General features: G+C 40.1%; 1 protein-coding gene across 5 annotated transcripts in view; it reads right to left on the reverse strand.

The window, feature by feature from the left end:
* Positions 1-4,941: 4,941 nt before the first annotated feature.
* The window catches only part of GPM6A (glycoprotein M6A), a 353,437-nt gene continuing 336,836 nt past the window's right edge, over positions 4,942-21,542 (reverse strand). For all 5 annotated transcript variants that reach the window (XM_053900797.1, XM_019434239.2, XM_019434237.2 and 2 more), the window contains 4 exons: positions 19,042-19,195; positions 12,487-12,563; positions 11,868-11,933; positions 4,942-7,074 (listed from right to left, as the gene is read on the reverse strand). In XM_053900797.1, the coding sequence (XP_053756772.1) occupies positions 6,922-7,074; positions 11,868-11,933; positions 12,487-12,563; positions 19,042-19,195 (450 nt within the window). In that variant the 3' untranslated portion in view covers positions 4,942-6,921. The remainder of the gene's footprint in view (positions 7,075-11,867; positions 11,934-12,486; positions 12,564-19,041; positions 19,196-21,542) is intronic.

The following is a 21,542-nucleotide window of genomic DNA, read 5'->3' on the forward strand; positions in this document are numbered from 1 at the left end:
AAGATGGGATCTTGAATATATCAAGTGTGTTTGGCCTGAGAAATGAGTCATTCATTCACATTAAAAAGAGAAAAAGCAGATTATGCATATTAATACAAACAAATTAATAGTGATGGAAATTAGGGACATGTTTTCCTGATTGTTTCTCATTTCTCTCTGAAACAGGAAGCAAACTCTAACTCTGTGAATGGAAAGAAAGTGGTTGATAAGGAAGTTTGATAAAAGAAAGCTACGATATAGTAACCACCTAGGGAATGTAGAACAGTGAATGCTTAGCCCAGGAGTCAGCAAACTATGGCCTTCCGGCTAAATATGGGCAACTCTTTGTTGCCATAAACAAAGCTTTATTGGAGCACAGCTCTGACCATTTATTTACATATTCCAATTGCTTGTTCCTGCACTACACTGTCAAAGCTAGAAAGTTGCAACAAAGACCTCACGGTCCACAAAACCTAAAATATTCACTATGTGGTCTTTTACTGAAAGTGTTGTCAACCCTTGTTCTAGAAAAAAAAAAATGGAGCCAATCTATTGACAGTTCTGAGGGCTCATCTAAACATGGGTGAGATTGGTCAGGCTGTTTTTCTTGATGTTTAGCTATGCAGGTTCAAAAGTGGACAGATGGATGAATTAAACCAAGGCTGGCATATTAGTGTGTGAGTTGAAGGAAAACAGAGGGTCAGAGGTGAGGAGGACTTGCCTAGGGAGGGATCCCAATGATGGACCATGTAATATAAGCAAGTGACGGAGAAGCCTGATGACATAAGGGGAGTGAGGTTTGTAAAACGTAGGAGGTCAATAAATAGATGGTCCTGAGGGGGTAAGTTAGCAGCAAAAGCAGCAAACAGAAGTTGGAAATGGAATGCATAAAACTTAAGATGTACATGGTATGCAGTTATTGGAAATTGTTAAGTTCTAGAAATTGAGTACGTGGAGTGGGGGCAGGGGGCAAAACCACTGGAGGAGAGAAAGTAAGAAGTGACCCTGTAACTGATTTGTCAGGGTGTCACTTTAATATCTGAAGTCTACGCTTGGCTTAGCCGGGCACTTTTTATTGTTACTTCAAGCATTAAGTTTATACTTATTATATGACTCAATAGATATCCTACTCATGGAAATGTAGAAGGTACCTGATGATCTTGGATATTAGGGAGTGAAAATTAAAAAGTCAGGGGAAAAAAAATTCTAAAATTAATTGTGCTGACTTTATAAAGACCATACCTGTGTGTTTACAATGTGGCTTTTACATCATTCGCATTTGTTACATTGCTGTCTCTAATCTACCAGGTGTAGTAGGGACTAGGTATGACCAAGGGGGCTTTTTGAAAAGTGTAATTATTTTAAGACCAGAAAGGCGTCATTCAGGAAGACTACTAGCCTGATAGCATTCAGTTCTCACGCAGGACATTGCTTTTTCTCTTGAAGACCTGACCCCACGGTTTGCACAAATGAAGCACCGAGAAAGACGAGGAATACAGTAATCATTGTGAATATCGTGTACAGAGAGAAAAGCGAATGTAGCTTATAACCTGGAGGCTGGAGGACTATGGCAAGTTCAGAAAGAGGCAGCTCTTTCAGTTGTGTGAAAGTAATTCTGCTGGATTATTAAATCTTTCCTCTAAATGATGTCATACTTCCTCAAAATCCATTTCTTGTTCCTGAGAATCCTCTCCTTTCTATTGGAGGGGTAGGTTGGCATCGTGTCTTTCAGTTTGATCGAAGAGATTATACTGTATGCCTGCTTATGTGAGATTTCAAAGCAATTAACACATTTTGTATAGAGATTCATCAATGTCAGTCGTAAAAAACTGAAAAAAGATCTAAAAAAAACTCAAGAAACTTGCCAATTCTAAACACTCATTGATAGATAGCACAGAAATAGGTCATGAATTTTTTTATTTTATCACTAGATTTCTATCGGATCCTGTAACTGAGCCTTCTCTGCCATGTCAACTAACAAATGAATGTCAACGTGGGGGTTTATTTGTGACACTTGTGCAAATCCTTCTGAGAAAAAAGTATCAGACTTTCTAGGCATGCTGAAAAAATCAATACAAGAAGTCTGGGGCTTACCTACAAGGTCCACATTTCAGAGGGGTTGACTCACAGAGTTGGAGCTGTCCTGGGATACCACCGTCCCCATCAGGGCAGCCCCCAAGAGACAAAAATAATTGTTGAAACAACAAAAAGGCAAATAGATTGCAACACTTTTTTTTTTTTTTTTTAAGCCAAACAGTGTTCCTGTTTTCTAATCAGAGCAGCAAAGTTGGGCAACTTCGTGGGATCAGCTCCTCTAGAGCCTGGACCTCAGCTGTTGGGGAAGATGTGTTCCATTCTACAAGGCCAGAAGGGTGAGGGTGTTTGCTCAAGTGCATCGAGTGGAGGGCACACAGTGCCGAAGAAAATAATAGCTATGGCCGCAAATACTTTTCATATACATATTTTTAATTTTGTAGGCTGTTACTTGGACTGATCTTAGGTTTTTGTATTTTTTACTTTCCAAAAATTCCACTCCCCCACCCCCAGGCAATATATATCTTCCAACAACTCTGCTCTTTTCTTTCTCCCTCTTAGTCCAAGTATAATAGCAGAATTTTTTGCATCTCTTCTCTTTCCTATTTTGTATCCTCCCATCGTCTACTTGTTTCATTTTGTTTGATGTTTCCTTCTGTAGGGGGTTCCACGGGTTAGAAATACAGTGGTCTAGGGGCACCTGGGTGCCTTAGTCGGTTAAGCATCTCACTGTTGATTTTGGCTCAGGTCATGATCTCATGGTTTGTGAGATCGAGCTCTGTGTCAGGCTCTGTGCTGACAGTGTGCAGCCTGCATGGGATTCTCTCTCTCTGTCTCTCTCTCTCTCTCTGTCTCTCTCAATAAATAAATGAACTTAAAAAAATACAGTGGTCAGGGGCGCCTGGGTGGCGCAGTCGGTTAAGCGGCCGACTTCAGCCAGGTCACGATCTCGTGGTCTGTGAGTTCGAGCCCCGCGTCAGGCTCTGGGCTGATGGCTCGGAGCCTGCAGCCTGTTTCTGATTCTGTGTCTCCCTCTCTCTCTGCCCTCCCCCGTTCATGCTCTGTCTCTCTCTGTCCCAAAAAAAAAAAAAAAAAAAAAAAAAAAATACAGTGGTCTAGGTAAATTTTATTTCATTTCGGTATTATTTCATTTAATATTTTATTTCATTAATTCATTTAATAATGAATTTAACAATTCAACGTATTGCATTTTCTAAGTTCTTTCCAATATTCAGCTATGCTGGAATTTTGTGGAAAAGAGCAAAAGAATCTAAAATGATCAAACAGGTAAAACTTGCTTCTGTGAGAAAACACTCAAGGTGCGGGGGTTTTACTTAAGTCAGTAGGAAGAAGGTCATATTTGAGCCAGTACATTGTAGGATTGCCTCCACAGGCTTCAAATGATCTGCTGTCTGAAAAGCTCACAGAACGTAAGAGTGTTTCTCAATCAAGTTTCATCACGTTAAGCACACGTAAACTACTTACTTGGATGGAACACACTTTAAGATGATACCTTTCTGTTTCATCTAAAAGGCAAAACTAAAACCCAAGACAACTTTACTTGACCTTTGGGTGAATAAATCAGAATCTGCCATTTCTAAGTTTTAACATCAAGAAGTAAACGGATTTCACCCAAGCCAAAGCTGGCCGACACACATTTTCTTCTCAAAGTGAGTAATTTCCTTGGTCTTCACATTAGCTTTATAAATTCCAAAGGGCTGATTTGTCAATTATAGTCCAATAAAGCTAGGAGATAAAAAATGCCCAAAGGGAAATTAAGGATAAATGTGTATTTTCACAAACAGAAATGGACTTCTAAGTTTTCAAAAAATATAATTATCTCACAATGATCAGTTTCTTTGAAAACCATTATTATGCGGGGCACCTGGGTGGCTCAGTAGGTTAAGCATTGGGCTTGGGCTCCGATCACAATCTCAAGGTTCGTGAGTTCAAACCCTACCTCGGACTCTGTGCTGACAGCATGGAGCCTGCTTTGGATCCTCTGCCTCTCTCTCTCTCAATCTCTCTCTCTCTCTCTCTTCCTCCCCAGCTTGTACTTTCTCTCTCTCAAAAACAAACATTGAAACAAATAAAAATATTATTGCATAGAATTTTTGTTCATGCTGATAATCTTTAACATATAATTCTTTATTTTCTTCTTGCTATTTTAAGAATTCCATAAACCCTGAAAAGAATAAAAATTGTCATCTAATAAGATTTAGATACACGATTATTTTCTTACTGTCTTAAAAGTGACTATTTAAAACGTAAGACATTTTGTCCAGATCTGCTTATAATTACCGTAGATACTTGTAATGTAAGTGCATGACATTTTCAAGTCGCCATTCATAATAATACATAAATAATTGAAGACTAATACAATTACTTAGGTCTTGTGAAAATTAAGATTTTTATTTGATCACTATCTTATTATTTTTAATTTGCCATCACTTCTAGTTTGGCCAGAAGAAGTTACAACCAAAACAAAGAAAAAGCCTAGAAAATATATATATTTTTTCCATTTAATTGCTCTCACCTTGATAGTTTGAAGCGAACCAAGAAATCATTTTTCTTTCTGAATTGAATTAGCCTTTTTTGTGTCTCTATTAGTTTATGAAGGTCTAAAGAAAACACAAAACAATAGAAATTAGGCAAGGAAATAGCGGAAGTTGGGCATTGTTATCATTTGCTAAACCAAATGGCCTCCGAAATCTTTCCACCTTTGCCCTCTCCCCAACCCTCTGGCTTTTCTATGCTCTATGTCACGCAAAGAATTTTCAGTTCAGGGTTAGGTCAGCTCAACTGAGGTCATAAGCATCCTACAACGACAGTGTCCATTGCATCTGGAAAGAGGGTACACACAGAGGAGAGAGGAATAAACAAAACAAAGAAAAACACACACAAAAAACCACACTGCAGAAACTAATAATAAGTACACAAAGTACACAAGTGTATTTATTACATTTTGCAAGCACTTCGTTCTACATTTCAAAAACGCCACCATCGAGCTGTTGGCACATTTATGTACAAAACAGATTAATTGTAATGCCTGCTACAAAGCACTCTTTGTGAAAATACAAACTCTAATACCAGGAAAAAAAAAAGCCAAAAGCATCAACATCATTACATAAGTTTAAAAGACAGTTGTAAAAATCATCACAAACTGTTAAGACACAGAACTGAAACACTATAATATAGAATTTTAAAGAAGCCCATTAATACTTTTGCTGAATATCTGTAATACTGCCTATATCAGAAAAAATGTTGAACCAGTAAGATAATCTACGTGTAAAAAAAAGAAAAGAAGCAAAACCCCAAATTAATTAAATTATACTACAGAATGCATAATCATGCCACAGATAACCCTAATAATACCCCTCTACCTACTACAAGAACTTGTAAAATTACGGATGATGCATGAGTGGTCATTGTACAAAGATTGTTTCACTCATAAATTTTATTAGAAATGCACTTACACTGAGAAAAGATTTCACAATGGTCAAATCAGTGCACAATACTACCTAATTTTTATACACTGACAAAAATGTCTTGTCAGGGCTACATCATTGTAAAAGACACTTTACAGCATTCTTGTAGCATTAGAAATAATCAAAAGAAGAGTCAAGGTTAAAACAAACACCAATTTTGGTCCAGTAATACTGACTGCTTTTTTTTTTTATTCATTTGATATAGGTACTTCTTATAAATGATTATGAATGAACATTTGGTTAAAATGACTTCAAATAAAAACACAGATATATCACTACACTCGGGAGGGATACATTCTATAGTGGCCGCTGACCACACTTTAAAAAACACTACAGGTAAACCAACATAGATCGGAAGGCTGCAAGCAAAACTATTATATTAATGGAAGCCTTTTCAAATATATCATATACATCGGAGGGATAGTTTACAGAGGTGCAATCCGTTAAAACATTTGAAAGTAGGTAAAACAACTTCCGAGGGGTTAGTGTGCTTATTTTTAATATACCACCTTCATAAAGGTAATTAATGTTCCACATTAGCATATTAAAAGTTCCAATCCAGCCACAGCTTAAATCACAAAGAGGTCATTCTTCAATAGTTCACAGTAGTCATTTCCATTAAAATTGTCTCTATACTAAACTTGAAAAGGTAAGTCTGGTGTCACAATCTTAAAAAGGCAGCTAGCCATGCATTAGCGTCACTGTTTCTACGTGCTCACAACAGAAACATGAGTAATCAGAGAGAAATACCTTTTAAGTACATCAAGAAAAAAATACAATGTTAACAAAGATAAGAAGCACTTTTTTTTTTTTTTTAATCCTACTCTTACAAATTTAGAAATTGCACCTTAGATTGATGAGAACATGAACCAGGGCCTGTAGTGACGTGGTCCCGGACCTCCAGACAGGATTTCCATATTACAAGAAGAGTCATCATGGTACCATCTCTGTCTAGTGTTCATAATGTACAGTGGTCCCTTTGAAGGTTACCTGTAGTTAAACTAGTTACCGAAATCAAAACTAAAAAGTATAAAAAGCTATTTTTCTTCTCAAAACATAAGAAATAATGCAAAAGGTGTTATGTATTAACACATGGGGAGTGGTTAAAAATCAAAGACATCTCTGCATGTGACAATGTTAGTATCTTCAATCTTACGCAATTATTAAGTGAGTTTGAGAAACTGAAAAAAGGAAAAGGCTGGATAGGAGCTTGTAGAAGAGATCTGATCACACCAATTTAACAAATTAGGAAACCAGGTGCTCAACAACAAAGGATTGTGTTCAGGTGATTCATAAGTCACCCTACATATCATTGATGAGAAGCACTTCTGTATTTTATTTTTCAAAAGGTTGGATGGTTGGATGGCCCTTAGTTAAACACCAATGCATCTGAATGGCAGAAAGGACTGGAAGGGCTTATTTATGTGTATGCGTTGAGTCGCTCTTTGGAGCGAGTAGAGTGGATGTCATGAAGCTCTTGCTCCTCCTTGGACTTGATGTCCTCATATTTCTGCATCCGGCAGGCATCTTTCACGTAAGCCCAGTTGGCAGACAGAACCATAAGGTAGTGGACCTAATCAAAGACAGAAATAATTTATACTGGAAGGCTGTTCAGTGTCTTCAACGCACCTTGCTACCAGGGAAGAAATATTCAAGTTACAGACTTATATAGAATACGTTTGCTCATAAAACAGAAGCAAAATTTCTGTGGTGACAGAATCAATAATTATATTATCCCTGCTCGTGTCTCCAACTGTATGACAGTGTTTTCTCAGCTCCCTTTCTTTCAGTATCTCTTTTTCTTTTTTCAGTTCTGGAGTATCCAAGGTTGATTCTTAATCTTTCTGTGATATTTCCTGTCCATTCTGTCCTCATTTACCCAAACCGAAAGATTATACGTTTCATGTTCGTGTACCTATGTTTTCCAATCCATAACAGAAAAGAGTCACTTACACAGTTTGAGTCTAGACAACTTTGAATTAATGGGAGGATATATTATTGCCTGCTATGCAACAGCAAAAGGGACCATGGAACCCCCAAGATAAACCTGTGGATTGAATTATCAAGTTAACTTTCCATGTGCTGAATTTTGTAGTTTCCCTTAGCCTGTACACTACAAGAGAGCAAGCATTGGGTCCTATGGATGTTGTATGTTTTCATTCACAACGGAGCGCCATGTTCTAAAAGAAACTCCTGATCTGTCTCGAGTAATGAAGTTACTCAAGTAATGAAGGTCCTGATTTGACCTGAATGGACTCAGCTAGGAGATTACCTGTTTGTTTTTCCTTCTTTCCCTCACTCTTGGGCCACAGGGGAGGGAAGGCAGTTTTCCAAATGATGGATTTCAATGGATGAAAATGAAAGAGAAACTGAGTTGCTCATGCTTTACTTGATCTAAATTTTAAAGGGTAGGCAATATTTTACCCATAATTTAGTAAAATGGAACACTAAAATTTTGATTAGCCAGGAGTACGCCGAAAGACAGCAGGTAGGTTCGTTTTAGCAAAGTGCAGACGTAAAAAATACAAAGTCAGTTCTAAATGGGCACTATTGCAGTAGGTTAAGGTAGTCAATAGGCAATAGAAAAACAAAATGAGTTTTGACACGGCAATATGGGAAAAGATGCACACCAATAAGAAGTTCCAGAATGTCCTATTTCCTCTGAAAGTTTGCATTTTGTTTAGTGGAAATTGTAAGCCACATGCAAGAAAGAGCAGTGGGTTCTATCTTTTTACTCTGTGTCACTTTCATAGTGAAAAGCTCCATCACTACATACATGCAGACTGAACAGTTTCTATACATAACCAAATTGATGTGGCACCCTGCTGTTGTTGCTGTGAAAATACCAAGGGCTGTGCAGAGTGTTTAGCAAGAAGCAAGTACTTAATATATGTTTCACATGAATAAGTATATTTTTAGATGTACGAAAAATTTCCTTTTGAAGTCTGAGAAAATATGGCCCCGAAACTATTATCAAATATGTATGAGTGAAATACTCAAAAGAGCTTGAGTCATTCAGGTTCAGAAACTGACACTTTTCAGTAGGTCTTTAGACATTCCCTCTCATCTTAGGAGAACACAAGCTGCCAGGCTTGTTACTGTCCCTCGGGAGGTGAGCAGCGGTCCCTGGCCCTGGTGCAAGGCCACGTGAACCACATCTGCTAATATCTACCTAACTTTCTAACCTCTCTGAAAAATAATGGAGTGGATCACGTGTTAGTTTTCGTACAAATCCTCATGATCTTTGCCTTAAATCCTGGATGATGTTTTAAGTATTTTGGTAGAGAAGAATTTATCTCCATTTTCTCATCTCTAAAGTGGAAATAATGACAGTGGAATACTTTGAGCGTTGCAAGAGTTCGGGATGAAGTTAATGACCGTTGCTATATTACGACTACTGAATGTATTCGTGGATTTAAGCATTTGACGGTGCTTTCAACAGAGTTTAAAGAAATATTAGCTAATAACAGTATTATTGGTAATAGTGTTAGTACCAGGAACAGAAGCAGTAATTATTGTCATAGGATCCCTGTCTCCTAAAACCTAAACTATTATCAGAGCTAATAAACTGGAAATATGTACTGATGTCAATCAATAGTTAGGTGTTATGTATTTCTTAAGGAACTTATGCTTGGCATATATTTAGGTATCCAAAAGGATGCTTAGTACTTAAAACATAATATCCTAAATACTTGCAGTTTGATATAAAGTTTATATATAACTTAATGCCTAAATTCCTGCGAAGCACAGATTCCTTAAGAAATACATAATATCTAAATATCTATAATCATGAGATGTTTTTGATAATAGATTCATTTCAGAGTAAGCATTTTTAGGGAAATTTAAATAACACTATTCATTTGGACAGGTACTTTTCACCTACGTATGCCTAAAAGGCACGCATTTTTGCACACAATTTTTCACACACATAGGTAGCAAATGCGAACAAATGCCCTATTACATACCTCCTTTCCAAAAGTGCTTTGGTAGACCTCTAATACATGACTGCATACTCGAATGTGCACAAGTCCCTAACAATCATCCGTTGCACAGGAATGTGTGTACGAACAGATGTTTCCTCTTATCCCACGGTCAGGCTGGGTGCCGCCTGGGACCATGAGTGTTTGGAACGTCACTGCCCAGAACATGTAATGCTTCCCCAGGGCATATTTAAGCACTGATTTTAGGCTGAGAATATAAAGCCTTTGCTAACTGTTTCATTCTGATCCCTCCAATTAATTAGCCAACATGATCTTATTAAGCACCTCATATTCTGAAATAAAATTCCTATGTACAGGTTGATATACTCAAACTAAAATGTTGAACAATTAGTATGATATTAAATTAAAATGTCTGAAAACTCACTTTAGCACTGACAGTCACTTTTTGTTATTTTTAAAAATAATTTTTAGCAAAGCAGAATCAGATCTCAATACATAAGTGTTCATAAAGTCATTAAAAATAACTAGTCTGGAAATGGCTCATTAGCTCCTTAGCACTGATTATTCTTCGTTTTATTCTTTCTTAAAAAATATTTATTTTTGGGAAAGTGAAAGCAGCGAACGGGCACAGAGAGGGGACAGAGGATCCGACGCTGGCTCTGCACTGACAGTCTGACAGCAGTAAACCCAATGTGGGGCTTGATCTCACAAACCACGAGATCATGAACTGAGCCCAAGTTGGATGCTCAACCGACTGAGCCACCCAGGTGCCCCATCCCTAGTTTTATTCTTTGACAAGAGATAAAACACTCTCATTTAAAAAATATTTTATTATTTTTACACTTATTTGTTTCTGAGAGACAGAGAGAGACAGAGCACAAGTGGGGGAGGGGCAGAAAGAGAAGGAGACACAGAATCCAAAGCAGGCTCCAGGCTCCGAGCTGTCAGTACAGAGCCTGACGCGGGGCTCGAACCCACACACCGTGAGATCATGACCTGAGCCGAAGTTGGACACTCAATCGACTGAGCCACCCAGGCACCCCTAAAAAATTTTTTTTCAACGTTTATTTATTTTTGAGAGAGAGAGACAGAGTGTGAGTGAGGGAGAGGCAGAGAGAGAGGGGGACACAGAATCCGAAGCAGGCTCCAGGCCCTGAGCTGTCAGCACAGAGCCGACACAGGGCTCGAACTCACGAACTGTGAGATCATGACCCGAGGCAAAGTTGGATGCTTAACCAACTGAGCCACCCAGGCACCTCAAAACACTCATTTTTTAAAAAGGGTTCCTTTTGCCAACACATGAGAACGTATGTTGGCACCAAATTAATTCATTTTTTGCATATCGCATTGGCTATATTTGTGAGGTTACTGGGAACCTTCTGGAGTTCTACACTACTTTATTTTTGGACTATGATTTTGTGTACAAGGATGCAGAAATAAGGACTGAAGGGCTTGGCTGCAAAACTATTACCGAGGCTCCAGGTATCTGCCCGCTGTTGGTGTCTACTAGTCCAGTGAGCAAACCGGCCGCCACAGTGAGGTAGGAAGTCCTACCAACTCTGCATGAGCCTCACTTTAAAAACTTGTGCTTAATATTTCTGGACAAAATTAGATGCGAAAGAAATGACAGTAAAACTACCGAGGTCTGTGTTAAGAAGAATAAGTTAATTCTTTTTTCATAAGTGACTCAATGTGGCTTTTTCACGTTCTTAAAGAAGGAGGAGAAAAGGATAATGTAAGTCAAGCAATTGATTAGGGGACTTCGAATTCACACTGATAAATACCTCTAGGATACAGACAGGATTTTCTTTCCTTTTTTTTTTTTTTTTTTTACATGTATTTATTTTTGAGAGACACAGAGAGAGAGAGACAGAGAGACAGAGCGTGAGCAGGGGAGGGGAAGAGAGAGAGGGAGACACAGAATCTGAAGCAGGCTGTAGGCTCCGAGCTGTCAGCACAGAGTCCCACGCGGGGCTCAAACCCACCAACTGGGAGATCCCTGACCGGGGCTCAAACCCACCAACTGGGAGATCCCTGACCGGAGCCAAAGTCGGAGGCTTAACTGACTGAGTCACGCAGGCACCCCACAGAGAGGATTTTCTATGTTAAACAGTAACCTAATATCTGCAACGCTAATGAATTTATTTATTTTTGTTAATGTTGCCAATATTATTGAGTGTTTGGATCCTTAAACTGCTGGCCAAATACTATCCCAATAGTAACGACAATACTTTTTCAGGTGAAGCCTTGTTTTTCACTTATTTATGGGCCCATTGTTTCCCCCTCCCCCCCCTTTTGTTTTACTGATATTAAAATAAATAGGATTCGTGTGGGCTTCAGGATGGGAGACAAAATTTCATCTCTACAAGTAAATAGCTTTCTCATACAAATTGAAAAACCAAGCCTCAGAGCCCTGGGGTCTTACCATCGCAATAACAGCTGCCCCAGCCCCAGCCAGTGCCACAATGAACAGGTGGAAGGTCATGTTCAGCTGCAAAGGAAACCGCAGAGAATCAAAACACGTGTCAGGATTACAAGCAGAAGAGAGGTCAGGACTGCTGCTGACGAATAAGAACTTTGTCCATCTTTAACAAGAGTGTACTTAGGATAACTTGCTTACTCAATCCAAAAAACATTACCCTAGTATCTTTTCTCCTGCAAATTATTTAAATCTTGGCAACTGCATCATTTCAATATAATTTTAATACAAAGTTGAGGTCCTGATTAATAATGATGGTTTTCGTGATCTTGTAACAACATAAGGCTACGTTCAATCTTTTTAAATATAACAGCAAAAACGTTGAACTTTCATTAAAATGGTACTTTCTAGAAAAAATATATTTGTTATAATGTGTACTGAAATGGACACAGCACCTCATTCATATTCATTCTGCAGTCCCCCTGCATAGCATCACTGTGAGTAAAATTGCCTCTGAGAGAAAAAGGGGACAATTTGATATAGATTTAATGATATATTTTTCAAATTATATATTTTTCAAAGGAAGGTAAAATTTGGATGATATAACCAGCTTAGAAACATTTACCTCAGTGGATTCACACATCCTCAGGAAATTCTCAGAGACGGTGCAAATTTTCTTTTCCTCTCCAATTGTTACAATCCCTACGACATGGAGAAAATCATAGCTTAGTTTATAAATGTTTTCAAGAGCCCAGAGAGAGAAAAGGAATCTTATGCTGATAAAATCTAGGCAAGTTCCATTTTGTGCTATAATGGAAACATTCTTCCTCAGCTTTTATTGCTGGATAATAATTATACACAGAATTATGAATGGAAGATCAAAACTATTTCGCCTGCAAGCGAAGTAAAACATTTTCAGTCTGAATTCAATTGGACCTTGCCACCGGATCTACAGATTCAATTGCGGCTAGTTGATTGGTTTGGTCCATTACTGTAATGGTGTAGGCATCACAATTATGTTGATAACTATGTCCCAGACTGTGCTGAAGTCTGGATCTAAATTTATTCTGCTGGTACAATGCTTCTGGCAAGTCTATAAAAGCATATTGCCCAAAGGATTAATTTTTCTCTGCTAATATTGAAAACAGTGCTATTAGGAGGAAAAATAAAAATACTATAATTTCACTCCTATTCACCCTTGCTCCAGTTGGTTTATGGATCCACTGCATGAGAATCACTTGGGAAATTATCAAAAATATGTATTTCTGAATGGCACCACAGGACTGTTTAATCAGAATCTAGGAGTGCTTGCAGGAGTCTTGCATTTTTAGGAAGCACATGGTTGATACAGCGCGACACATCTCATTTTACAGAAGAGAGATCGAGATGATCCTAAAACAGGTCTCTGATTTTGTACTGAGACCTACTGAAGCGTTAAACATATATACATATAAAGGAGAAAAACCCCTCAAGTTCTGAGCAAACTAATACCTAAGTTTTAGCACTGCCTGCTCTTTATTTAATTTAATATGTGTATACATTCACGTATTCTGGCTTTGAGCTAGTCCGTTGAATGCAGTCCATTCTCTGTGACCTTTCCTTTCTGCCCAGATGGCACTATAGGGGAGGGGAAGTCAGAACTCCCTAAGACTCATCACCGTTGAGGAAGCGTCCTGGTAGGCGTCCTTGTCTGTGCCGATCTTCCCAGACTTCATCCGGGTGGGATACCTAGGCTGTGCACGCATTTCCTCACCTGGGTCTTGGTCCACCTTTATAGCAAAACTCCTAGAAAGCACTGACTACGCTCACTGCTCGCAATTCTCTTCTCTTCCTTTCTACTTAAACCCTCTCCTGGCAGATTTTGCCTCAACTCTCAGCAATGACCTACACATAATTAGAACCAAAGATGAATACTCCGTTCTCCTCTTCCTGGCCAGTCAGCAGCACTGGGGGGCAGCTGATGGCTCCCTCTCCTTCAGGCTCGCTTCATTAGGTTCCCCAAACCTACGGACTCCTGCTTCCGTCTTTCCATTCTCACGGGCCCCCTCTCTCTAGGACCTGGTTCCCGGGAGCGCCCCGTGCGCACACCTCGGTCGTCGTTGTCCCGTGCTGATCTCACTGAGTGTCAGAGCTTCCTAAGTATTATCAGCAGCTCCTAAATCCAGACAGCCAGCCCCATACCTCTCTCCTGAAGTCAAGCCTCATTTACCAATTTCTTACCTGACAGCTCTATTTAGATTCCTAAGAAGTCTCTAAAAAGCAGCATCCTCGAAAGCGAACTCTGACCTCCCTCGCCTGCCTCACTCCCAGGTGAGCTCTTCTTGTAGGCTTCTGGGCTCATGTGACAGCAAGTCGGTCTTCTTCGGGGTCCCGGCAACAAGTGTGTCCCTCCCTGAAGCCTCTTTTTCTCTCAAACCCACACGCCCACCCATCAGGGCGCTCTGCAGTCCCCGTCTTGAAAAAACAGCCAGGCCCTCAGGGCTCCTGCAAGACTGTCACCTGGCTTCCCTGCTTCCACTCCTGCGACAGTCCGTTCTCCTGACGGTGGCCAGAGCGATGCTTCTACACTGTAAAGGGGGATCTTCTGCCAAAACCCTCCCATATTCACTACTTCCCTCAGAATAAAAGTCTCTAAAACTTGACAACCTGCAATGTGTTCATCGTGGAGGGCCACGACTCCCCCAGACCCATCTCCGTCTGTACTCCCTGCTTTCTCGTTCTACTTCAGCCACACTGGCCTCTCTGCTGTGTGTTGAAGACACCAGGCATGGCGCCCAGACGTCTTAGTAACTTTGCCTGAATCTTCCCTCCACGAAGAATATTCCCATGACTCTAATATCTTTCCAATAACAGCTATTCAGTGAAGCCTTCCTCCGTCACCTTTAAAATATTATATAACGCAACCCTTCCACTCAGTCTCCAGTACTCCTGACGCTATATATGTTGATATAAAAAATATATAGTCCATAATTTTGTGATGTAACTACCACATATCACAAATATACACATTACAAATTAAGTATAGTTTGCAAATGCACATTGGTGTAATACGAAGCGATGAAAATGAGCAAGTGTACCTGAGATGTGCTGCGGTGCAAATCTGAAAACTTGATTATTTTGATTCACACGGATCTGTCGATGAACGGCCAAATTGGCCTAACCCCCAATTAAGTATATTATTCAGATTTACTAATTTTTCTAAATACTGAATACATTTACACATTTTATCCACCAGATGCACAAAAGTCCTTAACTAAAGTATGTACACAATGACATTTCCAGTTTCTTACAAACAAGTTAACAAGTTAGGGCTGTACAAGAGAAGCAGCAAGATACGCACTGCAAGGAGAGATAACGGTAAGAATTTGAGACGTCAGAGTTGCAGCCCTGAGGTTCTTCTGTTTTTTTTTAAATATTTTTTTAACATTTATTTATTTTTGAGAGAGAGAGGCAGGGGGGAGGGGCAGAGAAAGGGAGACAGAGAATCCCATGCAGGCTCCGTGGCGTGAGTGCAGAGCCCGATGCGGGGCTCGAACTCACAAAATGTGAGATCATGAAGTGAGCTGAAATTGAGTCAGCTACCTAACTGACTGAGCCACCCAGGCGCCCCTATTTTTTTTTTTAATGTCTTTTAAGCTGTGTAAACAGAAGCAGTATGCTTCTGGCTTTCTAAGAATTGGTTATGTCTGAAATAGGGAAAACTTTCAGAGAAAATCATGCCTCATGTGTGTGCACAGTTCCTGTTACTTTGATCATTGAAGTAATGAAAGCCTCTTAGAGGTTCCTGGACAGCAGAAGCACCACTTCTCAGGATGTAAATTCTTATGAAGGAAATTGCAAGCTAGAGGTGGAGGGAAGCAGAATGAACCGGTATTAGGATGTTATGAACCCTTAAGGGTGATCGGAAATTAACTCCCTACTGGCAAATATAAATGCTTAATTTTCAAAGAATTTGCCATTTACATTACCAGTTTTAAAGATGATAGAATATCTAAAGTATCATTTTCTTGCTTCTGTAGGCTACCCACATTTCTTGGCTCCTGGCCTCTTTTCTCCACCCTCCTAGTTAGCAAAACTGCATCTCTCTGTGCCTTTCTTCAGAGGTCCATCTCCTTCTGACTTCTTCTCTTCAGCCTCTTCCACTTTTAAGGACTCTTGTGATTACAGGGGCCCATCCAGACCATCCAGGACAATTAGCATGTTTTCGGATTAGTAATCTTCATTCCATTGGTAACCTAATTCCCCTCGACAGGTAGATTTTTACTTTTTGACATGGAGATTTTTGTCTTTCAAAACTGAGCAGTGCTTAAACATAACAGAAGCTCAACAAGTATTTGTCTGGCAGAAGTATGAATAAGCAAGTGAAATGAACTTTTACTGGAAATCAGATCAAAACAAGCTGCTCCTGTTTCAGAGTGTGGATGTGCTAGACGAGAGGGAAGGTTGGTTACAAGGATAAGAGGAGAGCACCACCTGCTCTGGACCACTCTCTCCCTGTGGTTGGCCCCGAGGGAGTTTCATCAAACAACCAGGGTTTAACAAAGCACAGTTTTAAATTCTGGATCTAGATGATATTATGGGGACCAGTATTAACAATTTATGAAACAAATTCACTAAACTAAATCCCTAATGCATTCAACATCATTATACTGCTGTACGTATAATTGAAAAGCAACAGAAATAACTATGAAAGCACTAAAAATTAAAATTGCAAGACAAATTATTTCATGACTAATTTTGAAACATGGCCAACCCTGATAGGACTAACCATCTTTAAATTCCACAGGTGTATGAACTGCATAGTGCCCCAGCTTCCCATTCGATCTGCATGCCATATATACATTTGTCTCATGCAGGGGAATGAACGGTGAAATGCAACTAGAAACTAAGCAGGCACAGCAGCCGCTATGTGACAACAGCCCCCACCATGCAGCCCAAAGACCTTGACCCCTAAGAGAGAAGATACCACCTAGATGTAATGAGACAACTTCGCAAAACGAGGGAAATTGATTTATAGCATGTTCTTTTCCACCTGATCACTTTTTTTGAGGACATTAGTACATGTCTATACTGATCATAATCCAGACCTGGACGAGTGTCCGTTTCTATGCTGATGCCCCTTGATAACTTGACTGCTACATGTACATTCAGGCTTCTTATTAAGGGTGTGTTTTTCGGAAACCAAATAAATGCCATCCAGGCAGTAGATTCTGTATTGAGGGCAAACACAAAGATATAATAGCTGATGCAAACGGTTGCATGGCATCTGAAAAGTGCCTTCTCTTCCACAGCATGGATAAGAGTTAAATTAGAATAAATCTTGATAACTGTGTCGTAAGCAGTGCTAAGGTTCAAAGAGCAGCTTTAACCCTCGTCAGGGTTTACACCTACCAGAAGTGTGGCCCAGACAATATCTGGGACACACTCTACTAAAAAAAATTTGCCTGTTTACCCCAAATTGAAACTTCACTAGGTGGCCCGTATTTTAGGTGGCAACCGTGTCTGAGAGACCGGTCACCTCTCTTCCAATTTCCAATTTGCAGATCAGCAGAATAAAAGACATCGAGGGGGAGGGACTGAAAGGAGGGCCATATTTTCCAAGCAGCTGTTCTGGTGGCCTCCAACCGCTGTTGCCGACGTTCTCTTCCTGTGTTTATGCGGGACATGATTCCAAGATTGAAACCTCTCCAGGAGAAGAGCTGTCCATATTCCCTCTGCTGTCTTCTTGCCAAGAACTTCATCCACCGAGCAGATGCTGCTTTTTATTAGGATCGGGATTCTGGCTTTCAGGATGGCGAGGGGGCCACAGCTTTGGAACATACAGCTGGCTGGGTTGGACAGTGGTGCTGTACCATACAACCTGTCTAGAGCACCCCCAAAGAGCCACAAGGCCTGTGGACAGTACCTAGTGAAATGTTCCCCGCTTTCCCGAAGTATGTGGAGACCTCATTAGAGAAAATCTTAGGGAGCATTCCCAGATGTTCACGGCTTAGATGTTAATAGCCTGTCCCTGGGGAAAAAAAACATGCAAACATGTGGATCTCCAGGTCTTTTGTAAATTTTGTAGCTGCCATGTTTTTTTTTATGAACAGGGGACTAGGATTCCAAATAGGTTAGGCGAGACTGGATCCACTTCTCCACATTCGTCTGTCAACAGGACAGAGTTGTGTGCTGACTTGTAATTACCAGACTCCGAAACCAGACGGCCTGGGTTTGAATCCCAGTGCTGTCACTTACTAGTTGGATAACCTTGGGGAACTCATGTAACCTCTCTGTGCCTCAGTCTTGTCATTTATAAAGAGGATGATGGTAGCGTCCACTATGTAGAATTGTTGTGACAGTTGTTGTTGACAAACAAGTCAACGTGGACAACACAATCAGAATAGGATCCGTGTATCACAAGCTCATCTACACGTATGAAACTCACTTTATCACATGAGGTTTTAGCCCTAAACAAAAATAACCAAAGAGGACTGTTGATTGGCTTAGGATTCTTTGATTTTGTTACTATTAAATGCTAACTTTTTCTGCCTTATGTCAGAAGCAAGTGCAACACGTATTTATTAGATGGTCTTCACTCTAGATTTCACAGATTGTATAGTTTATCATGGGAGAATAAAAGTAGATTCAAGCACTGCGGCGCCTGGGTGGCTCAGTCGGTTGAGCCTCCGACTTCGGCTCAGGTCATGATCTCACGGTTCATGAGTTCGAGCCCCACGTCGGGCTCTGTGCCGACAGCTCAGAGTCTGGAGCCTGCTTCGGATTCTATGTCTCCCTCTCTCTCTGGCCCTCCCCCGTTCGTGCTCTGTCTCAAAAATAAATAAACATTAAAAAAAAATTAAAGAAAAAAGTAGATGCAAGCATCACATCAAGTCTAGAAAAGTACAAAGGAATCAGAATGAGGGCATCACAATTATTTCATGCCAACACCAGGAAACACAACTCGACAGCCCGTTCAAACACACACACTGTATGTTCATGTTACGAGATCAACTTCCAATCTCTCTTAAATTCCTACTTATGTGAATTTAAAAGGAATGTCTTGAAAGTGAATACTGTGACACATTTATCTCTTTGCTAGAAGAAGTAATCGTGGCTCCAAAGTGATCTGCAATATTCCAGACACAGTCATTTAGGCTAAGACAGTACGAGGCCTTGTTTTAGTTAGAGATCCACCTACCAAACTGACGAAGGTCCAGGCAGAGGTTGGCTCCCTCCACTAAGGTGGTGTTTCGGCAAATGGTCCACAGGTTGAAGTACATGTAAACTGGCAGGGAGGTGAAGGCCGTGACTCCCAGCCAGGCCAACATGAAAAGGTAGGTCAGCATAATGAACTGCAACAGAGAGAGAGTCGAGAGAGAGAATGTGCGAGTTACTGGAAAAGAAGAGCTTTGGGACTAATCTAGAAAACCCAATTCGAAGGGGTAAGTGCCCTCGTGCGCAGATCATTATCACCAACACCTTAGGAAGTGGGCCACGGGAAGCTGAGAGAGGAAGTGGGTTCCTGTGAACAACCTGCTGGCAAATCGCATCACGGCAGAGGTGACGAACAAAGGAAGGAAGGAGTCTTCTGCGTCTTTATGTCTGTTTCATTCATGTATTTGTCTCAAAAATCTCATCTCACATTTTTTAGAAAATATTACCTGGTATATTTAGAGGGAATTCTGCAAAGTTAAAATGTCAATAAATTAAGAAAACATTTTTTACATTTATTTATTTTTGAGAGACTGAGCACAGGTGGGGGAGGGGCAGAGAACGAGGGAGACACAGAATCCGAAGCGGGCTCTGGCCTCCGAGCTGTCAGCGCAGAGCCCGACGTGGGGCTTGAACCCACGAACCATGAGCTCATGACCTGAGCCGAAGCTGGACGCTTGACTGAGCCACCCACGTGCCTCAAAACGTCAATAAATTTATATTACAACTAAATGAGCACCATTCACATAATTACGTAAGCTGCTTCGTCATGTTTACATTTAATATTGTAAATGGGGTAATTCTCAAGTCATTTTAGCATTAATGATATACAAGTGTGTACTTCTTTTCGGGTTTCTGTAAACTTTAAGTCTGTAGTCTTTTTTCATGAATATTAATTTTACTTTCGCTATAGAAACATACTAAAATGTGATCTTTCAGCTTGAACCTAAAGGGACTTTTTTTTTGCTTATTTCAGAAACATTTTTAGTATTTATAAAACGCCAGAAGAGGCTGTTCAGATGCCCAGATATAGTTGAACAAGAGACTTCGTTTCAGCATAAGTTAAATGCATTTTGGATTTAAGCATGACTTAGATGCTGGATAAAAAGACAGATGCCTACATTGGCAGATGGATGGAGAGCTGGTAAAAGATAGATGTACGCTTCACATTACTTATCAACTATTTAATCCATATTATCTACATACAAAATTGTCTACGTCAATATACACCCTGAATTGTCCAAGCTAAGACTTGGATTCAGATATGACTGAAGAACAAGTGTAAGTCACAATCCCCTGAGGTTTAAGTGAAGGCTTGAATGTACACATTAATACAAACTGATTATATTTCTCAATGCAAGTGGTGTGCCACTGGACTTATTAGCAGATTTCCCATGATCACAGGGGAAATTCATTACATGAAGCACCCACGTACATAAACACCAACTAGAAACAGAGGATGAAAGCAGATAGTCTCATGGGAGTGGCCACATTATTGTTATGTGGTGTTAATTCATCATACTCAGATATCAGAGATTAAAATCCATATTATCCCTGAAAAGTAGCCAAAGAAAGTCACTCCTGTAACAAGCATTCTGCTACAACGTGTGGTTCTTCTCATTTGAATTCTGTGTCACTGAGTAAGACTATAGCCTTCTCTGCCATCACTCATGTCCTGACCTTATGATTACCAAGTCATTGTCCAGCCAGAGAAAACAAGAAGGAAGAAAAAAACCCAGGGAAGAGTTTTTAGACCTACGTTGCTATCCACTTTTCAATGGCTGACTCATACATTTATCCCTTCCTTCCATCCACACACAGTGTCAGCAACCAGCAGCAGCCATGACACTGCTCTGCGCCCTGGGGATGCCCAGCGGGGAACCCAGTTTTCTGACTGCAGGGGACGTGCAGGCTGGTAGACTTCAGACTCATACAGTGTGACACATCCTCGCAGGTAACTCACATAGCAACGTGCTCCCTCAATCTTCAGTTTTGTTTCTTGTGATTGTATTTTGTACATGTCCCCAAAAGGGATATGATTTTACTTCCTCCCCTTCTCTCTCCCAACCCAACCACCCTTAATTATATCTTCCAATCAAAACTGGAGGGTGGAAAGAGATGTGTGTGTGGTTTGCATATGCATTTCCACGTGTTCAAGATGACGATCCAAATTCACATCCTAAGAGCGATCCACTCCAAATTCTATTACCTTCTTATCTGTGTATGTCGTGTATTGTGAGCCTGTGCACCTTACAGTATGAATTGTCTGAAAAGCGGCACCTTCTGAAAAATTTCCTGATGATTGTACCGTATTTATATAATCAGACTCAGAACATGGGATGACCGGCACATGTGAACGTAGGTATAAGGGTGAAATTGTATTTTTAATCCTCTAAACGTAACTCTATTAGCAAATACGGCAATAGAATTCTATTTGAAAGTGTCTGAAATGTGGTCCTTGGACACCAAAAGCTAAGTTTCTATAGA

The sequence above is a fragment of the Panthera pardus genome, unplaced genomic scaffold, assembly GCF_024362965.1.
Source record: "Panthera pardus isolate Hobbes unplaced genomic scaffold, ASM2436296v1 HiC_scaffold_13, whole genome shotgun sequence".
NCBI lineage: Eukaryota > Metazoa > Chordata > Mammalia > Carnivora > Felidae > Panthera > Panthera pardus.